We start from the raw sequence: 25690 nt of genomic DNA, 5'->3' as shown, positions 1-25690 counted from the left end.
CTGTGACTCCCTCTCTCTCTGACCCTCCCCTGCTCACGCTGTCTCTCTCTCTCTCTCTCCTAGAAATAAATAAAACATTTAAAAAAAAAAAAATCTCTGAAGCAATCCAAGTCAAAGTAACCAAGGAAAATGGAAGCTATTCATTATAAAGCTGTGTGATTGTTCTCAAATTATTTCTACATCCTGCATCTCCAAACTGCAAATAGCGTGCTTCTCCCTCTTCCTGCCACCCTCTCAAGCTTTCCTAAGTAAGGATGGCACCGTCACACGAGTGAAGCTGATGCTGTTTAATTCAAGAGATACAAGAAGAGGAGGGAACCTGGGCAGCTCAGCCCGTAGAGAGCCCGACTCTTGGTTTCAGCTCAGGTCGTGACATCACAGTCCGTGGGTTCGACCCCTGTGTGGGGCTCTTCAGTGACAGTGGGAGCCTGCTTGGGATTCTTTTTCCCTCCCTCTCTGCCCCTCCCCTGCTTCGTTTTGCTTCCTTAAAAGATTGATAGTTTGAAAATACATGTTTTGGAAAAAAAAAAAACAACAGGATTGTTTCAAACCTTCAATCCAGAGATGAGAATGCAAGTTTGAAGGGAAATTCTGGATGATTTTTTTAAAGTTTATTTATTTTTGAGAGAGGGAGCATGTAAACATGAGATGGGGCGGGGGGAGAGACAGAGAGAGAGAGAGAGAGAGAGAACGAACCCCAAGCAGGTTCCACACTGCCAGCACAGAGCCCCAATTGGGGCTCAAACTCAGAAACCCTGAGATCATGACCTGAGCCACCTAGGAGGGCCTAACAGACTGAGACAGCCAGGTGCCCTGATCATGGATAAATTTTTAAAATCCTGACAAAATAGAGTTGCAATAGAAGTGTTTTTAAACTTTAAAAGAAAAGGATCATTTGAGGGGAAAAAAAGGATCATTTGCTTTGTTCATCTCAAATAATTAAATGATAAATTCTGGATAATTCCTTGATGTAATAATAGGATTAAAATTGTAGTACAAGGATCTAACCTGAAATCACTTTTCTCAGCCTCCATGGCTTCCCCTATAAAGTAGGCATACAATAAATTTACCCAAAATATTTACTGAGAGAATTGGATAATTTTATAGCTTATAAAGTACCTGCAAATAAAAGATATAAGCATCCATTTTTCTTTTTTTCAAAAAAGCTCTTCCTTCTGAGAACCCATTATGCTTTGAGTGTAACTGCTGCGGAAGTTAATCACCTGCTTCTAAAGACTTTGACCTCTGCAGTGTTGATTTCCACGTGTTAGGTGTTTCACAGAGGTATAGAGGACAAGTTGCCACTTGCTGATGCCACATCAGCTGGCATGCCGTGGTGCCACGTTTTCAATAGCATGTGATCCCGTGGCCCTGTGATAGAGCCTACAGGTCACCGAATGAAGAAGCCCAGTGACAGACCCAGGGGGCCTCGTGAGACCAGAACCCTTTCGGCGGCTGGTTTTGAGAGGAGCCGTGATTAAGATGTGTCTGTCAAGTTCAGTCTGTGAGTTCCCTGCGTCCCCTCCCCAGGTGGCTGGGGATTTTCTCTGTGAGTAGGATGGCACATGGACTGTGTGTGTTGGGGGAAGATATCTACCTTCTTTTTAAAAATGTTTTAATGTTTATTTTTGAGAGAGAGAGGCATAGAGACAGAGTGTGATTTGGGGAGGGGAGAGAGGGAGACACAGAACCTGAAGCAGGCTCCAGGCTCTGAGCTGTCAGCACAGAGCCCAACAGAGGGGCTCGAACCCACGGACCACGAGATCATGACCTGAGCCGAAACCAAGAATCAGACACTTCACCAACTGAGCCACACAGGTCCTGCAGGCGTTCATATTTTAAAAGACAAATGTTAATGCTGGACTTGGGAGTTGTTCAGCAGTGTTTCTTCCCTCTTTTTTTCTTTCTCCTCTTACACTCTTTATAATCTTTATTTTTTTTAAAAGCACAGAGTTGGGGTGCCTGAGTGGCTCAGTTGGTTGAGCGTCTGACTTGAGCTCAGGTCATGATCTCGTGGTTTGCAGGTTTGAGCCCTGCATCGGGCTGTGTGCTGACAGCTCAGAGCCTGGAGCCTGCTTCAGATTCTGTGTCTCCCTCTCTCTCTGCCTTTCCCTGTTCATACTCTGTCTCTCTCACTCTTGAAAAGCTCTTGAAAATAAAATACAAATTAAAGAAAACATTTTAAAGCACAGAGTGGCACACGATTATTGCCTGTAAATCATGTGGAAGCCAGTGACATTCCCTCACACGCTCCCAGTTTCCATCCCTGTTACCCCATTGTGTCCTGTATCGTGTACACCTGCAGACTTTTGATGCTTACACACACGTATATACATGCATACCGCAAAATACGTGCATTTTAAAATGAAAGTTACATACATTCTGTATCACAGCGGTGTTGGTATCTACAGATAACGCCTCATTCCAGCAGATGACTGCCTGCTGTTATGTTGTGAGGAGGCACCACATTTACTTATCCAGATCACAACAAAAGATGTTCAGATGCTTCTGCTATATCAACAGGGCTGCAGTGAGTGTTTTTGAACGTCCGTCTTGACTCATTAATATGTCTATAAGCCAAATTCTTAGAAATGGAATTTCTGGGACGTGAAGTAAGTTACAGGTTTTGGTAAATAATGCCACATTGCCTTATGTGAAGGTTATGGCAGTCTAATTATTTCTGCTTGTGTTGAATCTTACATACATTATCTGTATTCATCTCCTGTCCCACACTTTTGGTACATTTTGTCCCATTTATCCCACCTGTCGCGTTCTCTGTGCTACCCTCCCCAGATCATCAGTTCTCACTGTCAGGGATGCACGGGCTTGAAGAATGGAGGCTCCGTATGGTCATGAGTTTCAGAAACAAAAACCTTAATCACTTCAGAAATCATAAAAGTCAGCTCCAAGTTCAGTGCGTTACTCTGCGACCTTTGTGGATACTGGTTTGATGTTCCTTAACGATCGGTAATAGCCATCAGGTGGCGACTGCAGTGGTCGTTAACAGTATGTGCTTTGTGCTGACATGCTAGGTACCAGTAAGGATTAGTTCCGCTTAGCCATTCATTCATTCAGCGAGTATTTATTAAGAGACTGTGCCACGCGAGGTGACCACTGGTGCACTGCAGAGCTTGAGACTTGGATACACGGGTGGGGTGCTTCTGGACAGGGGTTTCTGACTCGTGCATGAGGATGTCTGAGAGCATTGTGGGTCTCCCACCGGAGAGATGGGCTCTGATGCCGTGCACGGACGACATGTGCCTGCGTACCATCTGTGCCCCTGCGCACAGGGGCGCACTTCGCCGACCTGAAGAAGGCACCAGGAGGGGAAGGTTTACAGACAAATAGGAATTTGGCTTGGGGACATTGTGGCCTGCTTAGGCAGGAGCCATGGCATGTGTGTTCCTGAGGCTCCCAGGGCACCTAGACAATGCATGCTGCCTAGTGTGCACTTCATAAGTGTTTGATTCTGTTCTGCTTAAACGAGTTGGCTTTTAGAGACATATCATTTCTTAGTCCTTAGCTCCTTAGTGCTGGCTCTGTTTATATCCAAAAGCAAAACTCGTTAGGAGTATAAATAGAAGAACTTGAGCTGTGCTTTCAGTGGAGTTGATGCACCTGTCACCCAGCCAGAGCACTTTGGTAATCTGCCCTCTGAGTGCTGAGCACCAGGTTCCTTTAATGAGCAGCGTGTCGCTAACACGCCCCAGGTCGGTCTTGGTAAGCAGGACTTCTTTTAGGTAGAAGGACTTTTTAGTACGTGTGTAGCTCGACGACTGTGTGTGGCTTGCCAGGCGTGGAGCCTGATTGAGATAGGGTAGAGACGTGCGTATGGGCCTGCCTCGGTTATTGTATGGTAAGAACGCCATTTTCAGAAGTGATCCGGAAAGCTGGTTTTGGCCTTTTACGGTGCGGAATTGTGCCCTCCTTGTTGTGAGAGCCTTCTCCCCCAGAGGTGGTGTCTAATTGCTGCTCTTAGTCATTCCCCAGTGGTGATCATCACCATGGGTGTTTTGTTCTTTTACAGATTAAATCCATATTTTCCCTTGCTCCCTGTTTCCCTTTTCCACTTGAAATAACCCGTGACGTTTGGAAGTTAAATTGTTTGAGCTCACAGTTTACATCTTTAGATGATTTGACAAGATTTTGAAATGCTTTTAATGAGCCAGGCCACGTCTTTGGGTTATGATAACAGAATGTTCTCCTTGTACATGGAACTGACATGTTCTCAGATGGGTTAGCTGTTAATGCATATGGAAGTGTGAAGACCAAAAAAAAAAAAAAAAAAGAGCACTGCATGATTTGGGTGGTAAAAAAAAAACATGGCTTAGGATTGACAGCCGCAGCTCTGTGTCCGTGGCCAGGCCCTGTTGGGTGACGAAGGATGAGGGGCCTGCCCAGGGGTGCCTGAGCCTCCTGGATGACTCACCCGCTCCAGACTGATGAACAGTGTATCTGTGAAGAATCCAGAAGCTCTCACACTTCAGAGCTGCTGGGAAACGTGAGTAAGCTCTCATATTTAGGCCGTATTTCCCACCATGGTGCTTGTCCAAACCTGATCGAACATACTACTATGGACGATCTTGGTAACTCTTAATTTGAGGGGCAGAATGATGGTGTTTATAATTTGGAGGGAAAAAACAGATATTCTTTAACTTTAATTCATTGTGTAAACATGAAGAGGGGACTTTGAATACTTCTGGTTTGGGAATTGTAGCATCATCTCTGCATTTTCTCTTTACGTGGCCTGTGGCAAAGAAGGGAAATTGAGAAACCTCTCTGAACGTCCTTTTTTAGGCGTAGCAATTGGACAGTTGATTCCTTTATATATTTAAGGAAGGAAGTGCTTAAACCAGGAGGGCTCAGTGTTTTCTTCTCCACCAGGGTCTATCAGGAAGAAGCTGTAGGATCAAAGGACACGTTTTTCTGTCTGAGTATCCTAGCGGTATTTCTTTTCAAGAGACTATTTTTTTAATGAATTTTTTGATGACATAGTTTATGGATTTATTGTCTTCTTATAGGTGAGAGAAAATGAGTTTTAAAGAGAATAATCTATTTATCCTGACACTGGGAAGAATGTGGAATTAAGACCTGTGTCCTTAGGGGCACCTGGGTGGCCCAGTCGGTTAAGTGCCTGATTTTGGCTCAGGTTGTGATCTCACAGTTCATGGGTTTGAGCCCCGTGTTGGGCTCTGTGCTGACAGCTCAGAGCCTGGAGCCTGCTTCGGATTCTGTGTCTCCCTCTCTCTCTGCCGCTCCCCTGCTTATGCGTGCGCATGCTCACTCGCTCTCTCTCACTGTCTCTCCCTCAAAAGTAAATAAATAAACATTTTTTCAAAAAAAGACCTGTGTTCTTAGAGTCAAATATAGTCAACCTCCCTTCCTTAGCCAGTATTTCCGTTTTCATCAGTGGAATGGGTATTTTGCTAAGTGCCTACCATGCACCAAGCACTGTCTTAGCTCCTAGGGATGAGTAATGGAAAAACACAACAGGGGACCTTCCTTCCAGCAGCTTCCATTGTGGTAGGACAGAGAGACACACTCAGTAAGTGAGACAATGTACATAAGAGGATGGCCACAGGATGCTTGTCCGAAGAGGTGACATCGGAGTGAAGAAATAGGGTGAAAGTGCCCCAGGCAGCAGTGACTGCATGTTCAAAGGCCCTGCGGCAGTCAGCAACTAGAAACAGACTGGAGTAATGGAAGCATAGTGTGCAGTAGCGGCACCTGGCTGTGCAAAGGCAGGAAGAGTCTGGCAAGCTATGTAACGGTCCAGCGTGGGTTTCATTCTAAGGGCAGTGTTAAGCATTGCAGGACTGCCCAGACGGAGCCACGCTTCAAGAAATTCGCTTGGCGCCTTATGGAGACTGTGGTTGGAGTTTGGGTGGGTTGGGGCCGGGGCAGTAATTCAGATGAAACGTGGTGTTGTGCCGTGGTGGTTGCGTGGAAATAAGGGAGTGGATTCATGGTCTGCTTCAGAGGTAGGGTTGCCAGAACAGGGAGGGGCTGGTTGTGTTGGGGTTTGTTTTTTTTTGTTTTTGTTTTTTTTGCTTCTTTGTTTTGTTTTTAATTATGGTTCTTTTTCATCTTCGGCAGGTCAGTAGCTATAACTGTTTTCAATCGGTGAGATTGGGGTTTTTCTCCTCCATATTTGTTGGTTGGCTTTGTGTCTGTGTGTATGTGATTGGCCTGCTTATAATCTTTGTTTCAAGTCTTTCCCTTTAGCGGATTTTTAATAGTTCTTTGTATTTGCAATCTGGGACAGATTAAAAACATGTTGTCCAGTGTTTTCACTTCTGAAGTATTTGACTGTTATCTTTATGGTTGTTTGTTTAAGGCTATGGCTCCTACACTTGGCGTGAGGTGTGGGTCAGTGTTAGAACCGTCATGGATATGTGTGAACCAGAGAGAACAGTGTATGGGATCCATTCAGAACATCCTTCGCCCCAGCGCCACACAGTGACAGGTGTTGGAGTCGTTTGAGAGTAGAGAATGTGTTCCAGCAGAGAAGAGGCCGATGGCTGCTGGAGGGGAGCGGGTGGGGACAGACCGGCGGGCGAAGGGGAGAGAGAGACACTTCCGGGCCGGGATGAATCTGTCCTGGGGCTGGAGGGCTCAGCACGGGGAATACAGTCACTGGTGCGGTGAGGGCGGGGTGCGGTGGAGAAGGTAGCCACACCTGTGGTGAGCACAGCATAACGAACGGAGAAGTCAAACCGCTGTGGGGTACAGCTGCCACTAAGCCACGTTATGTGTCAGCCGTGCTCACATACATTTGTTTAGGAAGAATGTGTTTCGGGGGCACCTGGGGGGCGCAGTCGGCTAAGCATCTGACTTTGCTCAGGTCATGATCTCATGCCCTGTGTCGGGCTCTGTGAGGACAACTCAGAGCCTGGAGCCTGTCTTCGGATACTGTGTCCCCCTCTCTCGCTGCCCCTCCCACCCTCAAAAATAAATATTAAAAGAAAAATTTTTTTTTTTAGAATGTATTTCACCACATGAACAATAGCCATAGCTGTGCTTGTTCAGATCTCCTGTTTCTTCATCCTGGCTTTTGCTAATTGTATAATTTACGTGATTTTACACAGTACTTCTACACTTCACCTGTCCATCATTGATTTGCTCACCATTTTCAGGGTTCTGATTCTGTTGTATTAAGTTACAGTAGCCAGAGCACAAAACTTAGGAAGTTTTTTATATAAAGCAAGAATCAATGCTTAAGTGTCTTGTTTAGGTGAGAATGTAGGATCACGCTGACTTGGAGTGTGGTCACCTAGAAGCCAGAAGACGGCCGTGTTGCTGATGGTAGGGCCGCTCGATGCACATTAGGATCAGATGGAAGGAACATTGGTTGTGGCCCAGAGACAGAGGTTCTAGTCCCTGTTGCTTTGGTACCTCCTTGAACTGCTTAAGTGCGAGATCTCTGTTCCAGGAGGTCTCCAAAATCCTTTGCAGCTGGGGACGGGTGCGGGGAGGAGTGTGTGATTTCACGGACCCTCTGCTGCCCCCTGGTGGCACTCAGCCTCAGTGCAAGGCTGGAGCTGCAGACTTTCCAGGCAAGTCTGTGCATCCGTGCCCACCAGTTTGATGGACAAGGATTATCCCTTCTGTGCAGCCGAACTTGGTGCTGTTAACCACTGGTACGTTAATAAAGAAGCACACTGTATGGAGAGACGTTAAATTACCACGTTGTACATCTGCAGCTAACATAACGTTGTGTGTCAGTATACGCAAATTAAAAAGAATTTGGAGGGGTGGCGCTTGGGTGGCTCAGTCAGTTAAGCGTCCGACTTCGGCTCAGGTCATGATCTTACGGTTTATGGGTTTGAGCCCCGCATCAGACTGTGTGCTGACAGCTCAGAGCCCAGAGCCTGCTTTGAATTCTGTGTCTCCCTTTCTCTCTGTCTTTCCCCTGCTCGTGTTCTTTTTCTCAAAAATAAAAAGTAAATAAGTTTTTTTAACTTAAAAAATACAAAGAAGCCCAGTGAACGTGGACCCCGGAAGTTTGAGAAGTTATCAGATAGTTAGAACCAAGGTCATGGCCAATGACAGGCAAGAAGTTGATGATAGATACTCATTTTATAATAATTGGTATAATAGCTGTTGGTGGGGGAAGAGTGCTTACTGCATCTTTTTTGAGCGTGGATATAAAGGTAAAGGAAACCTCCACTTGCTTTTTGGAAGCACGCCTTCATGGCCAAGGATGCCCAGAGGAGGCACGTGTCAGGCCATCAGCACCCTCTCAGTGCTCTCTAGTCTGAAAATAGTTTGTGTCCATCTAGCTCTCCACACAAGCATTAGAAACTTATTTTGGGAAATCGACTTGAACTTGATTTCTCCTATCTGGGCCTGTGAGTTGTTGCTAATTTTGGAACGTGGCGTTGTTCCCCTGGGTCATGTTCCCTAAATTAGCTTTCCTTTTCCCTCCCTGAGGTACATTTATTTCTGTAGGTGTAAGTTTAGAAGACATTGGGTAGGCTTTTCCTCACTGAAATGGAAGAGTTTTGATTACATGGTATTTCTAATCCTTGGGTGACTGTCAAAACACCTTCACTGCAGATAAGATTTTTTTATTTTATATTAATCAGAAAACCATATTCTGGCATTTCTGCCTGATTTCAATCTGTTACCAACACTAAGCAGTTCCCAATTTAAACACCAAAGGTATGCTTTAAATTAGCTGTGTCTTAGTGTTCTTTGTGGTGATTTGGGCCCCTGTGGGTCTTCCAAAGCCCATAGATTGTTAAAAATGGCCATGCTTTTGAGTAAAATTACCAGCACACATCTAACTAAGAATTTGTAACTACTTCTGGGCAGCAGAAGCATTCGGTAGGGGGTGGAGGGGGGAGCAGTTTAGAAACTGAAATCTTAAACCTTCCAGGACATTTTGGTGGTATATGAGACAAGGGGGAAATATATTTGAAATCTGAACTTAGAAAATCTGGGGGACATGGTTACTGTCTATAAAATGTACTATTTTATGGTACTATTATTCTGGGCGTTTATATAGTATTAAAGAGGCACCATTGCCTATTGCAGCAGCACGGCTAAAAACCACACAGTAATTCCAGTTCTAGATATCGTTAAGGAGGGAAATAATATCTTTTCCTTGTAGCCATGGGGACTCTCTGCCTGGGGTTGCATAAATGAGACTGACAGAAGACAAATGAGCAAGAGAAAAGCCAACGAGTTGATTAAGGTGTGTGGTACATAGAGATGAGGAACTTGAAGGAATGGTACCAACTTGGGTTAATACAGCATCTCAACAAAAGAACAATAAATTTTCTTTGTTAAGTCAAGACCAGCGCCAAAGGACTTGGGTCTTGTCTCGGGCAGCAGAGTAGAAGGGAAAAGGTGTGCAAGGTCTGTCCCGTGGACCGCTCCGGGTGGAGTCCCAGGTAGTCTCCCAGAGTCCCTTCTGCTGTTCCTGGTAGGGGTGAGGGAGCGACTCTTATAGACTCACGTCCGGCTTGTGGGCAGGTGGGGAGGTGCAGAGCTTTTCTTGTGTCTGCTTCCTCTCGATTGCCTTCACCTGAGAGTAGACCTGCCAAGGTAGCGCATTTCGGGGTGGCACGTTCCGCTGTCTTCACACACCGAGTCTGCCCTGGCTCTTCTGGCTGGCGACAGGCAAGGGGGCAGAGCGTCCTTCAAGATGTCACCTCCTTTTTTCCTTTAACGTAATTTGTTAACTGCACCATGATAACAGGGACCTATGTTCCCAGCTTGTATGGACACTCGAGCGCTTTTACCCCTGGCCACTCCTGTCCCCTAAGTTCTGAGAAACCCGTTTTCTCTCACATACGAATCTTACTAGATTCCGTTTTCCGTGTTTTTCCGTTTTCCGTGTTTTTCCCTTTCCTCTCAGTTTTCCATCTTTGTCTTGTTTCACTGAGAGATTTCCCCCCCAGTTTAATACGTAGTGTAGTTTTCATGTTTACCATGAATTCATTCACAAACAGCTTTCTTTTTAAAATTCTCCGGCTGCCTTTCCATGCGTGTCCCGTTTTGTTCAGAGCGCCTGTTGAGGTTGTGAATACTACTTGTGCTTAGTATTTGGAATCCCCTGCTCAGACTGTGCCTTCCATGCTCTCGTTTTGTGTCAGTCTCTGGCTTTCCTGTGTACTAGAGAGTTTCTTCAGATGTCTGTCACCTTTCATTTGTCCATTCATATGGTAAGGCAAGCGCGAAAAGTGCTGTCCGGCCGTGCTCCGCGTGAACCTTGTTTCTGTGGATTTCAGCGCAAGACGACCCGTACCCTTTTCTCTTCCAGTGTCTGGGGTTCGGGGAACCCTTAGGTCATCCTCTGCCGGGACATTTTCAGCCTGGCAGCCAGTGTCATGGGTGTGTAACGAGGCGAGGCTCAGGGGCGGGTGTGACGTAGCCCCTATTCGTATCTGCTTTCCCTCGTCCCTGTTTCCACACAAAGCCCCTGCTCTTACCTGCGTGGCGCCCTCCCCCCCCCTTCCACGGAAGGCCCATGCAGGCGGCGCAGCTGTGGGCAGAGGCGGTGGCTCGGCAGTGTACAGGGGGAGGCTGGAGGGACCTTCCCAAGGCCCTTCGAACCCATCCTTCCTTCTGAGTCTGGCTTTCCCGCCCCCACCCTGCAAGGCACTTCTGCCGCCAGCTTCTCTCCCTTCTGGCTTCTGTTCCAGAAGTCACGTTGCTTCTCAGCCTTCCTTCCCAGGGGCCAGGCTCTACTTCCTTGGCTCTGCTGTCCGTTTCCAGCAGGCCACCCGCTTCCTGGCCTCCTCTGCTCTTCTCGCCTTTTCTGTTGGTTTTTCTTTAAAAGTCAGGAGAGCTTGAAGAGGCTGTGGAAACTAACCCGGATCATCATGTAGACACCTGTTTTGAAATCTGGTTCATCTCTTGATGGACTGGACTTCATTTTCTGTCTCCCCTACTGGACTGTATGGGTGCCGGATGCTAGAGCTTGGGGGTGTGAAAAACCTGTCCGTTGCTTTTAAACCAGTACCCCTTATGTGTTTGCCCTTTTCTCTCATGAGCCCCGTTTAACTCTTTGTTCTCCCTGCTTTCCTGCTGGGGCGTCCACTGGGCACAGGCCAACGAGAGAACCCGGAGTTCCTCACACCTTCCGTAAACACACCTGTCTTCTCTCTGTCTCCTCTTACTGTTCCAGGAAGGTTTCAACTGTCATTTACCTCTTTTGTAAACTCACCTCACAGCCTCTTCAAACTTAACTTTATTTTCTCTTTCTCAAGGTCATGGTTTGGCAAACCTCCCACTTGTCGCACCTGCCAAATTTCTCCCTCATGGTGGATTATTTCCCTGTGTGATTTATAGTATTCAGTTCTCGTTCCTCCTCAGCTCAGAGTACCTCTTCTGTGGGAATCCTGTGACCTCTTGCTTGCTGAAGGGGCTCAAAGGGGTTGCTGTGTGTTGACTTCTCTTGTGTGTTTGCATTCATGTCTTGGCTTGGGACCGACACTGCACAGGTCATGGGAGTTTGAAGTCTGCATCATCGTGTACTGATTTCGCAGGCCCACTTTTTGTCGTCTCAGAGGGCTTCTTGTTTGAGTCAAGGCTCTTAGTTGCAGTTGCCCGCCTGGATCTGGCCTCAGGCTTGCGTCTGAAAACCCCTGCCCCTGGCCGCCAGGGCCCAAGGCTGGTGTCCTCTGGGCTGCGTTTGCTAGCTCACATCCCCCCTGCCCACGCAAGCGAGGGGTTAGCCCGGGACCCCTGCTGGTCGGGACAGGCCGTGTGGTGGAAGGCCGCGGTGCAGGCTCAGGAATGCGGACATCGTCCGGGGAGCGCTCGGAGCCCCCAGCGTCCCCCAGCGTCCAATGAGGAGACCGCCTTACGCACCGCAGAGACCCACCTGACAGCAGCCTGGACGTGGCTGCTGTGGAGTAGACTGCAGGCAGAAAGCAAAGCGGAAGCCCCCGGGGCTACGGAAAGAGGAGTCTTCCCCCAGCTCCTTGGGGCAAGTGCGATCGCCACTACACACCTCGGCTGGACACGGAGCCGTGCGACTTGGAGACCTGATTATACCCCAGCATCCTTGAGCGCTGCTACAGGGGCCTGAGATGTCCAAGGACCACGGATTGACCAGATGAACGTTCAGTATTCCTGCTGGGGGCCCAGTCGGGGAAGAGTTCGACTTCAGCTCAGGTCATGAGCTTCATAGCTCCTGAGTTTGAGCCCCACATCGAGCTCTTTGCTGTCAGCACAGAACCTGCCTCAGATCCTCTCTCCCCACCGCCCCCCGCCCCTTCCCCACTCACTTGCTTGCTCTTCTTCTCTCTCTCTCTCTCTCTCTCAAAACTAATTAATTAATTAAATAAGTAAAATAGTCCTGCCGATTTCAGACCTAGGCAGCTTATCAGTTGGGTGGAAATAGCTTGTCTTCAGAGTTTGGTAACTGGGTTCCTACAGCGAGACCCCAGGGGGAAACCTTAGTGATTAGCTGTCAGAGGTCTGCACGGTTTTCCTGACTAATGACAGCGGGGCGGGGTGTGCAGACAGTCTTTTACGTCTGGCGGTAGATATCCAGATGGACAGGTATAGAAACTCTAGGTGACAGCACACTGGTGAGTCTGATGGACTGTCGCTGTTTTCCCTCTGGAATGATGTAAAGTCTCTGAGACCAGAATCTCTTTATGCACTTTGCTTCAGACCTCAGCTTTGTCTTCATGGATGATGGTTCGGCTCATTTCCTAGGGCCCTTCTGTTTTGGATGGAGGACATGGGAACCTAGTGATACAGAGATCTCCAAGCCCACTTCTGATTTCGATAGAAAGCTAACGTAGGAAGCATGTATTTTAAATTTTACACTGTAGTATCCATGTTTAAAAACATAGAATATGCTTGAAGGAAAAACAGCCCTTCTCTAAACACAAGTAATAGGTGTTTTCAGAGAAATAAGAAGAGAGTGAGAAAAAATTAAGCAGAAACTCAGTTTACAGTTTCAGCATCCAAAGGTAACAGAAGCCGACATATTACCTTCTAGACTTCATTTAGAGAAGAGAGCAGGGTTGGGACAGAAAGAGAGGGAGACACACCACACACACACACACACAGAGGGTGGGGGTTGGGACGGAGTGAGAGGGAGACACACAGAGAGAGTGAGAGAGAGGGTGGGGTTGGGACAGAGAGAGAGGGAGACAGAATCGAAGCCGGCTCTAGGTTCTGAGTTGTCAGCGCAGAGCCCGACGTGGGGCTCGAACTCGCAGACCGTGAGATCATGACCTGAGCTGAAGTCAGATGCTCAACCGACCAAGCCATCCTGGCGCCCCTAGACTTCTCTTTTCTCTGGATAGTTGTGATACATGCATGTTTGCAAAAATGGGCTCACTGTCTTTTGTAACCTGTTTGACAAAACCTCCAGCCATAGAAATCTAGTCCAGTCTTCAGTGGAGGCTTGATGAGTCTTCTGTTGTATGACAATATATTTAATTCTCCCTGTGGAACTTTAAGGTGGTTTTAATTTTTGCCATAATAAATGAATAATTCTTTGAATTTTCTGACTGCCAAATGTTTAATTCGGCCACAGAATTACTCAGATGGAAGTTCAGGGTATGGAAAAGGAGTGAGCTGGACTGGATGGGGGTACGGCTCTCCTTGAAATAGATGACAGGTGTGTATTTGGTACCATCAGAGAATAACCACAACCGTGAAATACCGTATCCAACTGACGTGGGCTGTTTCTTGTCGTGATGTCACACGGACTCCTCTTGTTAGCCAAGAATCATCTCTTTCCCTCTGGAACGCCACGGACTGCTACACCAGGATGCGTTCCTTTGGGGGGCGCCATTTAAAGAGAGGCTTTCGGCTGGTTAAGTTATAGGGCAGCTGCTGAGAAAATACATTTCAGATCTTGTGAAATCTAAGTATCGGTCTTTCTGAAATAGACAAGGTGTGGAGGAGGCGGAAGGATGTCACCACCTGAGGCTCTCCTAACAGCCTAAGTGGACCACGGGCCCTTTCTGCTCCTGTCTAAGCAAAATCAGGCGGCGTGCACTTAGTTTGCAGAGCCGTTCCCTAAGGGGTGATTACGTTTACCAGTCAGAGTTTGACTCTGGAATTGCGAACAGTGCACATAACAGCAGTCTACAATAAAGGATGATTTGAAAATTAAAGCGTCCAAAGTAGGATCTAAAATTTCTTCCATTGTAGATTGAAGTAAATACATAGGTCCTTCAACAGAAGCAAAACAGTTATTCTAACCACTTTTTTCTTCAAATAAATACAATTGTATGAATTCTGCCTACTTAGGCTAACTCTTTATGTGTTAAGTAGCAAAAAACAAACAAAAAACAAAAACAAAAAACAAAACTCTCAAGCTGATTAGATTGGAGAAAAGCCTTCAGGAGTTCTCCACACTGAGTGGGAGAATTGGACACCTGTCTCTTGAGCATCACAGTGGAGTGCATTGCTCTAAAAGGTCCGTTAGGTTATGCTGCCTTTTATGGAAAGTTCTAGGGATGTAAAGACCTTCATCTGCACTTGTAGTGTTTACAAAAAGTCAGTTCATGTGTTTCAAGACTATAATGTCAATTGTTCATTCGTATTGCTCTTTAACAAGGCACCCACAGGTAGGTTTGTGTTGAAGGGCTGAGCTGTTACACACTCACCAAATTCTGATCTTGCACGAAGTTGATTATTTGAGCTGGTAGAGTAAAATCCGTACAGAGTCCATGTTACTTCTGCTTTTGTTTTTAAAGATTTGATGCAGGAGGCAGAAAGAATTTAGCTCACTGCATGCTTATAAGACTAATTATGCATGCATCACTTGCTGCTTTGATTTGCCATTGTCAGCATTCAGAAACATCTGGAACTTTACTGTACTTTCTTCACTGACAGGGCAGCTGTGTTTGTTGAATCTTGGGCCCACTGTGCCTTAAAAAGTGTAAAAATCCAATTCTTAATTTCATGGCATTTATTTTAATACGTTCTTTGTATATTCAAAGGTTAAATGACGTTCAGTATAATAATTTTTTACATTTTTATGTATTGTTTTATGTTATGCAAAGCACAGTCATACACACATTCCTGAAACTAATGCAACAGGCAGATGGAATAAATTGTTCCATCACCGGAAACCGAAGCCCTGGGATTGGAGGAAAGTACAGGGTAATTATTAGAACTCAGATTTTCAGGGGTGCCTGGACGGCTCAGGTGGTTAAACATCCAACTTCCGCTCAGGTCATGATCTCGCAGTCCGTGGGTTCAGGCCCCGCATCGGGCCTGTGCTGACAGCTCAGAGCCTGCGGACTGCTTCAGATTCTGTGTCTCCCTCCTTCTCTGCCCCTCACCCGCTTGTGTTTTTCTCTCTCTCTCTCAAAAAATGAATAACATTTAAAAAGTTAAAAAAGAATAACTCAGATTTTCTGAGCAATTGTTCCACGTTGAATATGCATTTTGTGATGTTTTAATTTCTTAAAAACTTGTGTTCATTGCTTAATTCATACTGTAGCTTTTTGTGAACAAAACGAAGTCTTATTTCTAGACAATGCCAGACAATAAGATAATATAGTAGATTCTTTTTGAATAGGGATAAACACGTAGTCATCAGTAACTTATTTTGTTTGGTTAATGTTTTGTTTTCATTACCAACCTAATTGCTTTAACTTGTTTTTCTGGTTGTAGAGAGCTGGCCTTGATAATGAACTATATAAATAGTTTATCATGTGTTGTGGCACATTATCTGATGGCTTGTATAATATTAAAGCCTAAAATATCTGCTTTAAGAATTGGAGCCAGATTGTATTAGCAGATTTCTTTTTGATTTAGTTGGAGATCTGAGATAAAACCCTACTAGGTTTAGAATCCTCAATGAATAGGTGGTGGTATTCCTGCCCTTAATCTTGTAGGACTCCATAATTTGGGTTTACAGACTTTAGAGTGCCCCCACACGTGTTCACCTCCGTGAGGCCGTCAGGTGTGTGCAGTGGGAGGCCCTGAATGCACGTTGGGTTTGGTCTGGCTCCAGACCAACTCTGCTCTTCTGTGCGAGAGCCCCCTGGACTCCGGGTCACTTCTGTCTGAAAGTTGCCGAGGAACGGGGGTCCCGGCACCTCTTCCTCTCTCATCTTCTGGCATTCGTGGATATAATGAGCTTATGTCCAGATTTTATTCTCTTATTACTCCGGCGTTCTGAGTACTGAGTCTAATGCTTCAAGCTCTGCATTATTTCTGAACATTTTCCCAGTAATGGATTCGGGGTGGCTTTTCTGGACAGGAGTCGTAGGAGTTGTTTTCAGCCTGACATACAGTCTTCCGGGTCTAGATGGGAAAGCACTTCTCAGAAAGTCTGCAGCCTATCTTATCCTATCCTACCCTATAGTAAGCATGTGGGGTACCTGGATGGGTCAGTCAGGTAAGCGTGGGCTCAGGTTATGATCTTACAGTTCTTGGGTTCAAGCCCCATGTCGGGCTCTGTGCTGACAGCTCAGAGCCTGGAGCCTGCTTCAGATTCTGTGTGTGTCTCTTTCTCTGCCCCTCCCCCACTCATTCTCTCTCTCTCTCTCTCTCTCTCTCTCTCTCTCAAAAATAAATAAATGTTAAAAAAATTTTTCAATAAATAAATAGAGTGAGTGTGTGAGGCCAGCAGGAAGTCCCTCTCCCACCTTGTTCCCCACAGCTGGGCCCTGAGGTCTCTGAGTAAGTCATCTTCTTTGAGCAGTGACCTTTGGGGTATTGGGTAGCTGCCTGGTGGTTGCTTCCATGGAAACCTTCTTTTCCCCTTTTATGTGATTTTAAAATCATCTGCAGGAAAATAGCATCGAGGCCTTTCTTTCCAAGGTTCAAAGCTTGCTTCAAAAACAAAGGTTTCTTTTCTCAGGGAATTTGGAAGACTGTTTGAGCTCTTGTTTCAGAATGATTGGGCTTTTAAAAATGCCATTCGGAAGTGCAACTTCAGCCCCTATTCACGAAATGTCACCCACCGGGGCCCACTTGGGCATCAGGAAGCAAGCAGGACATTAGCAGAAGAACAAGACCTATTTCTTGGCGTAATCAGTAGCTTTCATTTCTTTTCCCCGATGGGGTCCACACAGCAGAAGCTGTGAGGAAGGTGGGCAGGTTGTGGTTAATCCTATTTTCCGGAGAAAACTGAGGCTTGGCGGTGAGGGGTCAGGACTGTGTCAGGAAGGGCTGTAGCCAGGCTGGGGCTCGACTCCCAGCTCCACGACTCTCATGGGGGCCCTTATTGTGGGCACACAAGCCAGTTAGATTAGGTGGTCGCAGGTATCAGTGGGTGTCTGGATTCAGGGAGGGGGCGGGAGTGGGAGGGGCCTGAAGGGCCTAGGGAAGATCTTGGACTTGCTGGAGAGGAGTACATGAGGAGTGTGCGCTGTGGGGAAGCACCGGCCAGCCTCAGGGAGGGAACGACTGTGTTGTCCTGTTCCCAGGGGAAGCCACCTCTGCATCTTGCTGTGTCTTGTGAGTCCCTGTGGCTGCCAGAAACAGGATGGACTCAATTTTGTGACATTAGCGTTCCTCTGTCTGTGTGTGTGCCTCTGGTGGCCCTCTCTTGTCTCCTACATGATAGGAAAATTTCTGTTTTAAAGATGGTTAAGCCTTAGGAGGAGATTATCCGACAATTTCCTCATCAGAAGGAAGTGAACATGATCTCATACTCCGTGAGTTCGAGCCCCACTTTGGGCTCTGTGCAGACGGCTCAGAGCCTGGAGCCTGCTTGAGATTCTGTGTGTCTCTCCCTGCCCCTCCCGTTAGTGCTCAGTCTCTCTCTCTCAAAAAAAAAATCATAAAAAATAAAAATTATAAAAAAGAAGTGAAATAACAAGTTGGTATCGGTCTGGTCTCTGTGGTCCCCTGGGATTTCCCCCTCCTGGCTGACTTCCCACATCAGGCAGGGGAAATGAGGCCACATGAAAAACCCTTTCATTCCCTTGAGCCTGAACATTCCACCAGGATTTCTTCTCTAGAGTTCTTGTAGCCACTTCCACGTATCCCTCATCTGTTACCATAACTCTGCCGAGGGGTAGCTGGCAAGGTCACCTTTCCTGCAGGACCTTCCAGCAGGAGTCCCATTTGGGTTATGTCTTCTTGTCACCGGTCAGTATTGGCGACGACTGAAGCTCTTCTCTAGTGCTTCTCAGATGGCCAGAGTTCCACTCCTGTTGCATATTTCTCTCTGAAGAATGCCCAGCACATCCTCCTTGACCATCCAAATTGTTTTAAAGCAGTTTTCAATGTCAGTAGGTTCTATTTTCCATGACATTGCCTCCAAGTTGATAGACTTAAGGGACATGGCCTGCGATACTGAGTAGATGTCGAGTGAGCACCTCCCAGCCTGTGCATTGTGAGTATGTGGATGCCCAAGATGGCGGCCCTTCCGCGGTCACTCATGGTCTTGTGGGTGAAGTGCAGACAGACACGTATAACACCAGACAGTGGAACAGCGATGTGGATGCCCAGAAGAGAGAACACCCAACTGTTGTGCAAGGCCTGGAATAGCTTGAGCTTTGCTGCCATTCGATTGGTTGTACGTGGGTGGGGAAATTGGGAGTGGATGGCAGTCCATCTTCATTCCAGGTTCTGATTTAGGGCTCAGTAGAGATTAGTGTGGACCTCGAAATTGAAGACCTGAATTTGGGTCTTGTTTGTGCCATTACTGCCCAATGTGCCCCCTGGGGCATTGACAGGAATCACTGGGGAAGGAAAGTGGTGGCGAGAGAGATAGTCTCAGTGAAGTCCATTGGAGAAATCCTGGTGACCAATTCTGGCCCTTGAGGATTTCCTGGAGCTTCTAACTAACGTGCAATGCTGACTGCTAACGATACCACTGTCACTAGGAGAGCTTGTACAGTTCCTGGACTTCATTTGTAGTCTTTCTAAAGCACAGAGCATTTTATCCAATTATTATTCTCCAAAGCATACTCGGGAAACACTGTCATCACTAATTTATAGCCATTAAACCTATTAATCTGTGCAACTTTTTTTTTTGTAGTTAATACCACATTCATCTTTTGAGGAAAAAAAGTTAGCCAGCTCTTGGACAAGATGTTTTCATAGTGAGGTAGACAGTAGCTATTGGAGAGGGTAGAAAATTTGAGAAAGAGAAAAAAAGATATGGGATCAATAGACCACTTTTAGTGCTAGATTTACGTACAGTTTTTCAAGTGTCAACAACTCTGTGAAGGGGATACTTGGCTGTGTTTGTTCTATAGATGAAGAAGCTGGAGCTCACCCAGTGGGTAACCCATGGGAGATGTTGAGTCAAATTTCACTTGGTCTTCTGGTGACTGCCATATTTCACTAACCACCATCATTAGTTCTAGAACAAGGTCTTTACTTTTAACTTGTTTTAGATTTTAAGTGATTGTTACACACTAATACATGCTTATTAGAGAAAAACAGGTGAGAGAAGAGTAGAAAATGCCTCCACATTTGGAAAAACGGATTCTTTGGTACTTTTTGTGTGTAGGACTATGAAATTGTTGGACTAGATGGCCTCGAAGCTCAACATTTCTCTGATTCTCTTGTATATCTGTAAAGTCGCTGCTTTATTTGAAGACATTTCTCCACCAATAGTATGGCAGATTAGGCCAATTTGCCACATTATTTCAAATTGTTTTAGAAAGCAAGTAAGCACAGAGGGAATCCCCCACCCATACCAAGGCATATCCAGAGCACTGCTGAGTGCTGGCTTAGGAAACACACCTTTGATATCCATCCTGGTCTAATCTAAGGCTCGTTCAAGGAACCATGGGCCAGGGAGACCCTGCACCGGGCCCTGCGGCTAGCCTCGCCTTTCTCTGTAGGTGGTTCTCTGGGTGCGCGCTGCGCCTTCTCCCCAGTGGGTGGTTCTCTGTTGCGCCCCTCTGGGACTGATGTGTGGCCCCCTCCTGACTGTGTCTTTTGCCTCCGCAGAAGGAAGACCCCCGGTGCACCATGAGGTGAGCACGCTCGGGCGCCCAGAGCCCCGGAAAGCTGCGTGTGGGCTGCGGGAGCGGCCCCACGCGTCTGGCCTCTTACGTCCCCGGCATGAGGCCGGGCAGCATGGGCGCGCCACCGCGGGACCGCTGACCCCTGCCCGCCGGGACCATGAAGGAGGTGGCGTACTGGTCCCCCAAGAAGGTGGCAGAGTGGCTGCTGGAGCACGCCATGCCCGAGTACTGTGAGCCCCTGGAGCATTTCACAGGCCGGGACCTGATTGGCCTGACCCGGGAGGACTTCGCGCGGCCGCCCTTGTGCCGCGTGTCGGCTGACAGCGGGCAGCGGCTCCTGGACATGATCGAGACCCTGAAGGTGGAGCAGCACATGGAGGCGCACAAGAACGGCCACGCCAATGGGCACCTGGGTGCAGGTGCGGCCGGCCCTGGCTCCACCGGCAGCTTCGGCCTCCAAGCCAAGCCCAACGGGATACCCAACGGGTACAGGAAGGAGATGATCAAGATCCCCATGCCGGAGCCCGAGCGCTCCCAGTACCCCATGGAGTGGGGCAAGACCTGCCTGGCCTTCCTGTACGCGCTCTCCTGCTTCGTCCTCACCACAGTGATGATCTCGGTCGTCCACGAGCGAGTACCTCCCAAGGAGGTGCAGCCCCCGCTACCGGACACGTTTTTTGACCATTTTAACCGCGTGCAGTGGGCCTTTTCTATCTGTGAGATTAATGGCATGATCCTCGTAGGACTCTGGTTAATTCAGTGGCTGCTCTTAAAATACAAGTAAGTAAAGCAAAAGCTCTCGGACTCAACGATTGTAGTGGAGTGCGGGGGGATTCTGCCTGCCGGTGTCTGGTGCTGCTTATTTGGCCCTGACGTTCCTTGGGCAGGAGGAGTGGAAGCATACCAGATCCCAAACCCCAAAAGGGTTTGTTTGTTTTTTAATCACATCCCCTGTTGAACCCACTCAGGCCCTGGCAGCTCCAAGAAAGTGCCGTTTACTGCCTGTTTTCTACAGGGTTCATACAGAATGACGAATAGGGCTGTTGGGGTGGTAGTCTTCTGTCTTCACAGGAGAGAAGACCCTCAGACTCCTGCAGAGAGCATAGGCTGCTGAATCACGGATAAGCCTTGTGTCATCAAGCCACCAAATAAATTGTCAACAGTGGGCTTTGTGCCGTGAATGGCTGCGTAGCTTCTCCCACACAGAGTCTGACACCTGAACCCTTAGCAATAGGGATTTAAAGACGTTTCGCACCCAGAATGCAGGACAGCTTTTCCCGGGTGGCTTGGGCTGTTGGGAAGATGACACCCTCAGGAAATGACTCTGCATAGGTCAGTGGGATGCGCATGAACCGGCACGGCTTTCCACCGTCCAGAATGTGTGGCGCGGAAAGTCACGCGTGGCCGTTCCGTTCAGGCTTCTCAGGATCCTACATAGGCACCTCCTTTTAGTTGCGGCTGGATGCCAGGTGGTTTTCTCATCCCAGGCTCTGCACTCAGTCCAGACCGCCTCAGGTGAGCTGTTCGCTCAGGTTGTGTGGCCAAGGAAACACCCACGCTGTTCCCACCATCATGTCTGGCTTTTACATTAGTGGAATGTCTTTATGTTCTGTGCATGGGACCCCATTTGTGTTTCTGTCCAGTGGACTGCGTTTCATGACCCACAGTGTGGTTGAATCCAGTTAAGGTCGTCTGAAATCAAGAAAACAAAATACAGACTGTATAGCATGACAGAAATCCTTTATTTCTGAACTTTATCCAAGAAGTGATGAGGTTTTTTTCCTGGTATGTTTTCTCACCTTATAAATTGTATATCTGTGTGTGGAAATGAACGCAGTTCCCCCCTGTGTGCCTGGAAAGAATGGTCTTACTTTCATAAAGGAAGTTGTTTCAGTGGCCAGTGTTTATTTTGGGGTTGGCTTGGCGATGCCACAGTAAGCCAGGTTTGAAATAGAAACCGTTGTCTGGGATGCATTTGATTTAGTAGAAGACATTTGTTTGCGTAGTTGTAAGAGACTGAGCAGGTAGGAGAGACTATGGAAATGTGAGGCGCTCAGAACTGGCTTACTGCATGCTTCCAGCTGCCCGACTACAGATCTGCTCTTGACTTTTGAACTTCCATTCATCCTAAAAGCCCATTAGAAAAAAAAATGCCAGTAGAATTCCTGGGTTTTGCCTGGTCTTTGCTCTTTCATTTACTATGAGTTTGTTTTCTGGTTTTTCATAAAAATTTGTGCATGCAAGTAAAGAATTCACTGCTGCGGAATACAACATTGTAGATCAGTCACATCGTGTCCAAGTTCAAGTCTTTTACTTTTATTTCATTAATTTTTAATTAATTAATTAATTGGTTTAGAACCATGACTTTTAAATACTGTGTTCTTGTTCTGGGAAGTGTCCCAACCATAGGGCTCATTTCTGTAAAGTATATTACTATCTACATTTCTCTCGGCTGGGACTTCTCACACCTGTTTCTCTTGAAGCTTTCTGATTCCAGGTTTTCCTGGTACTTACTGCCAGTGCTGTAGTCATTTGTGTATTTAACTTTCTCAGCAGCCGTGGATCTGTGGGTCCCAGCTCCCCGCCGAGCCCCCACCGAGCCCCCACATGCTAGGTGGTATGGGTGAGTCTCTGCGTCTCCAGAGCTTGGTTTTCCTCACAGATAAATTAGGGGCCTTCTAGTCTAGAGGATTTCTGTTATGCTGTACAACTGTGTTTCCTTTGTTTCTAACATTCTTTTTTTTCCTTTTTTTTTTTTTTTAAAGTTTATTTATTTTGTGAGGGAGAAAGCACAAGTAGGGAAGGAACAGAGAGGGAGGGGGAGAGAATTCCAAGGAGGGTCTGCACTATCGGTGCAGATGTGGGGCTGGAGCTCACAAACCACAAGATCACAACCTGAGCCGAAGTCGGACGCTCCACCGACTAAGACACCCAGGCACCCGTTTCTGACATTATTGAATGGGCCAATTATGTTTAAAGGTTGTTAGCCATAGAGCATTTTTTTGTCCAGATTTCATCCACGTAAAGATTCTTTGAAGTCTTCTCTCAGGAGTCCATGTTGATAGATTAGGGACTGGAGAGAGGGAGGCCAGCTGTCATCGTGACAGCCAGCCGCTGCCCTGCTGGGCACATCCCCTGCCCTCCATGTCCTTCCTTGGGAGGCCACTCCTGAGTATGTTGGCACAGCGGGTGCGTAAGAGACAGGAAGAGAGATGGAGTGGTTGGGAATGAACCAACTCCCTTCCCCTGGCCCACAGGAAGAATATTAAAATGTTTTGCAGAATCAGAGAGACCCCTTGTTTCCAAGGTTTGGCTCTTGTGGTGCAGCAGTCTTATTTATCCAGTGTGTTAGGGAAGTGGATACTTCTGGTTCTGGAATGTTCTGTGTAACAGAGCTAACCTCTCACTGTGTTTGTGCTCGACTCTCCCGATGCTTGCCCTCTCTCCCCACAGGAGCAAATTTTACATAGCTCCCAGGCGTGAAGCCCATTTGGCTAGTAATTTCCATGGGCCATTTGACTTTAGGAGTCTCAGAGCTCTTCAGGGCGCCTGGGTGGCTCAGTCAGTTGGGCGTCCCACTTTGGCTCAACTCATGAACTCACAGTTTGGGAGTTCGATCCCCGTGTCAGACTCTGGGCTGACAGCTCGGAGCATGGAGCCTGCTTCGGACTCTGTGTCTCCCTCTCTCTCTGTTGCGCTCGCTGTCTCTCTCTGTCTCTCTCTCTGTCTCTCTCAAAAATAAAGATTAAAAAAAAAAGTCTCGGAGCCCTTTAAGGCATTAGCCCGTTACTTCCTGCTTCTGTATCTTCCACTCCTCAGGGAGGGATCAGAGGCTGAAGCGAAAGAAGGTGATTGACTAATTGAAAGACAACATCACTAAAATCTGGGCACATCCCCATCCCAAGCCCGTCAGCCAGATGCGTGAGGCGCTGGCGAACCCTGACGCCGGGTTTGGCTGTGAGACGGGCACTACTCTTCTGTCGCCTGTGGGTGTCCTTTACAGTTAAACAGAAGTTGTGTACTTTTTTACTTCAATTTCTTTTTCTGCCTCCTTCCCTTCTCAAAACACCCCCCTCGTGCTCGTAGGTGCACGTGTTTGTATATACGTGTACTCACGTGCGATTTCCACGACAGCGGGAAGTGGAAAGCAGCAGCAGTGCCGGTCCTTTGGAACTTTGTCATGTTTAAGATCGTACGTAATGTTGTCTCCCTGTTTAGAATTGGACTTTGAAGCCACTGACTAGGGAAAAAATCGCTGGGAAGTCTCTGCATTTGTGTCAGACTTCCCCGCAGAACAGGTATCACTTGTAGGAAAGCGGGACAGAGAACACCTCACCCCACCGCGGTGGTAAGGGGCCCCCGGCGTGGGCGAACCGCAGCTGACACAGGGGCCTGTGTGACTCGCGTGGCACGGCCCCCATGACCTCGCGAGCCCTTGGCTGGGGAGCAGGATGCTACACTTTCCAAGTCAGTCAGGGGGTTCCCGACCCCCAGAGAAACGCTTGTGACATTCGCAGCCTCAGGTGCCACAAGCAGCTTGTCCCAAACCAAGTCACCGTCCTTTTCTTCCGGCCCCTTCCTCCTCCCTCTGTGGGCACTGGCACACTGCGTGTGAGCACTGGCAGCGCCTAGAAGCCTGTGGCGTGCATCCTGGCGGCTCTAACTTCGGGTTCTTTACTTCTTGCCGCTGCTGCCGGGTGATACGTGGTGGCGCCTGGGAGGGAGGCCTAGGCCCTTAGTGTGGAGTTTGGGGTCCATCAGGGTCTGACCCCCGTCTTCCCGCCTCGTTTGACTACCCCGCTCGGGTTTCCCGTGAACCCTCCGCTTTCTCCTCGTTGTGGGTGGTCTCCCTCACTGCCGGGTTTTCAGTCCCTACAGGGAAAAGGCTTGGTGCCGCCTGTCACTCGTCTCTAAGCCCCACTGCCGGGTACAGAGCCTGGCACATAGAAAGTGCTCATTTAAAATTCGTTCATCCCTTCAACTTGTCTTTCCTGAGCAGCCCGCTAGGTGCCAGGCACTGTCACAGACCCTGGGGCTGCAGCAGAGGCCCCGGTGTCCTCACGGAGCTTGTGTTGTGCCCTGCGGGAAGCAGACAGCAAATGAATACATGACNAAAAATCAGTTTAGGGGTGCCTGGGTGGCTCAGTCAGTTAAGCGTCCAACTTTGGCTTAGGTCATGGTTCTCATGGTTTCTGAGTTTGAGCCCCGTGTCCAGCTCTGTGCTGACAGCTAGCGCAGCCTGGAACCTGCTTCAGATTCTGTATCTCCCTCTCTATCTGCCCCTTCTCTGCTCATGCTCTGTCTTTCTCTCAAAAATGAATAAAACATTAAAAAAAAAAAAAAAAAGGAAAGTCAGTTCAGCAGACACCTGAACCCAAATGAGGGGAGCACTCTGCGGGTGTTGGGGGCAGGAGCCGTGCAGAGGCCCGGAGGCTCACTCGAGCAGCAGTCCAGGGCGCACGTGGCCCACTGAGCTGAGACGAAGCCGTGACTCGATGGCCAGCAGGGTGTGCACGGCGGGTGAGCGAGGACATTATGGTCCACGGATAAACAGAATACTGTTCTGAGTGTGGTGACAGGTCGTCAGAGGAGAATGATATGAACAGGTTTGTACTGGAAAAGAATTGCTCCGGCTGCAGTGTAGACACCAGGGAAGCAAGCGTGTGGACACGGGGCCGGTCAGGACGCATTGCAGCAGCCAGATGGACCGTGGCTGTGACTTAGACTCACGTGACGTTGCCAGGGTCGGGGGAAGGGATGGGCTCTCTCTAGAAGCCCTGGCTGCACGAACATGTGGGCTCCTGTATGTGTTACAGCCA

General features: G+C 47.8%; 1 protein-coding gene across 3 annotated transcripts in view; it reads left to right on the top strand.

The window, feature by feature from the left end:
• SGMS1 (sphingomyelin synthase 1) overlaps window positions 1-25690 on the top strand; it is a 235965-nt gene that overhangs the window by 180174 nt on the left and 30101 nt on the right. For all 3 annotated transcript variants that reach the window (XM_077755220.1, XM_077755221.1, XM_077755223.1), the window contains one exon: window positions 19855-20651. In XM_077755220.1, the coding sequence (XP_077611346.1) occupies window positions 20029-20651 (623 nt within the window). In that variant the 5' untranslated portion in view covers window positions 19855-20028. The remainder of the gene's footprint in view (window positions 1-19854; window positions 20652-25690) is intronic.

Source organism: Crocuta crocuta, unplaced genomic scaffold (genome assembly GCF_008692635.1).
Source record: "Crocuta crocuta isolate KB4526 unplaced genomic scaffold, BGI_CrCroc_1.0 scaffold2, whole genome shotgun sequence".
NCBI classification, from domain to species: domain Eukaryota; kingdom Metazoa; phylum Chordata; class Mammalia; order Carnivora; family Hyaenidae; genus Crocuta; species Crocuta crocuta.
Note: the sequence above shows the minus strand (reverse complement) of the source record. Positions and strands in the feature narration are given on the sequence as shown.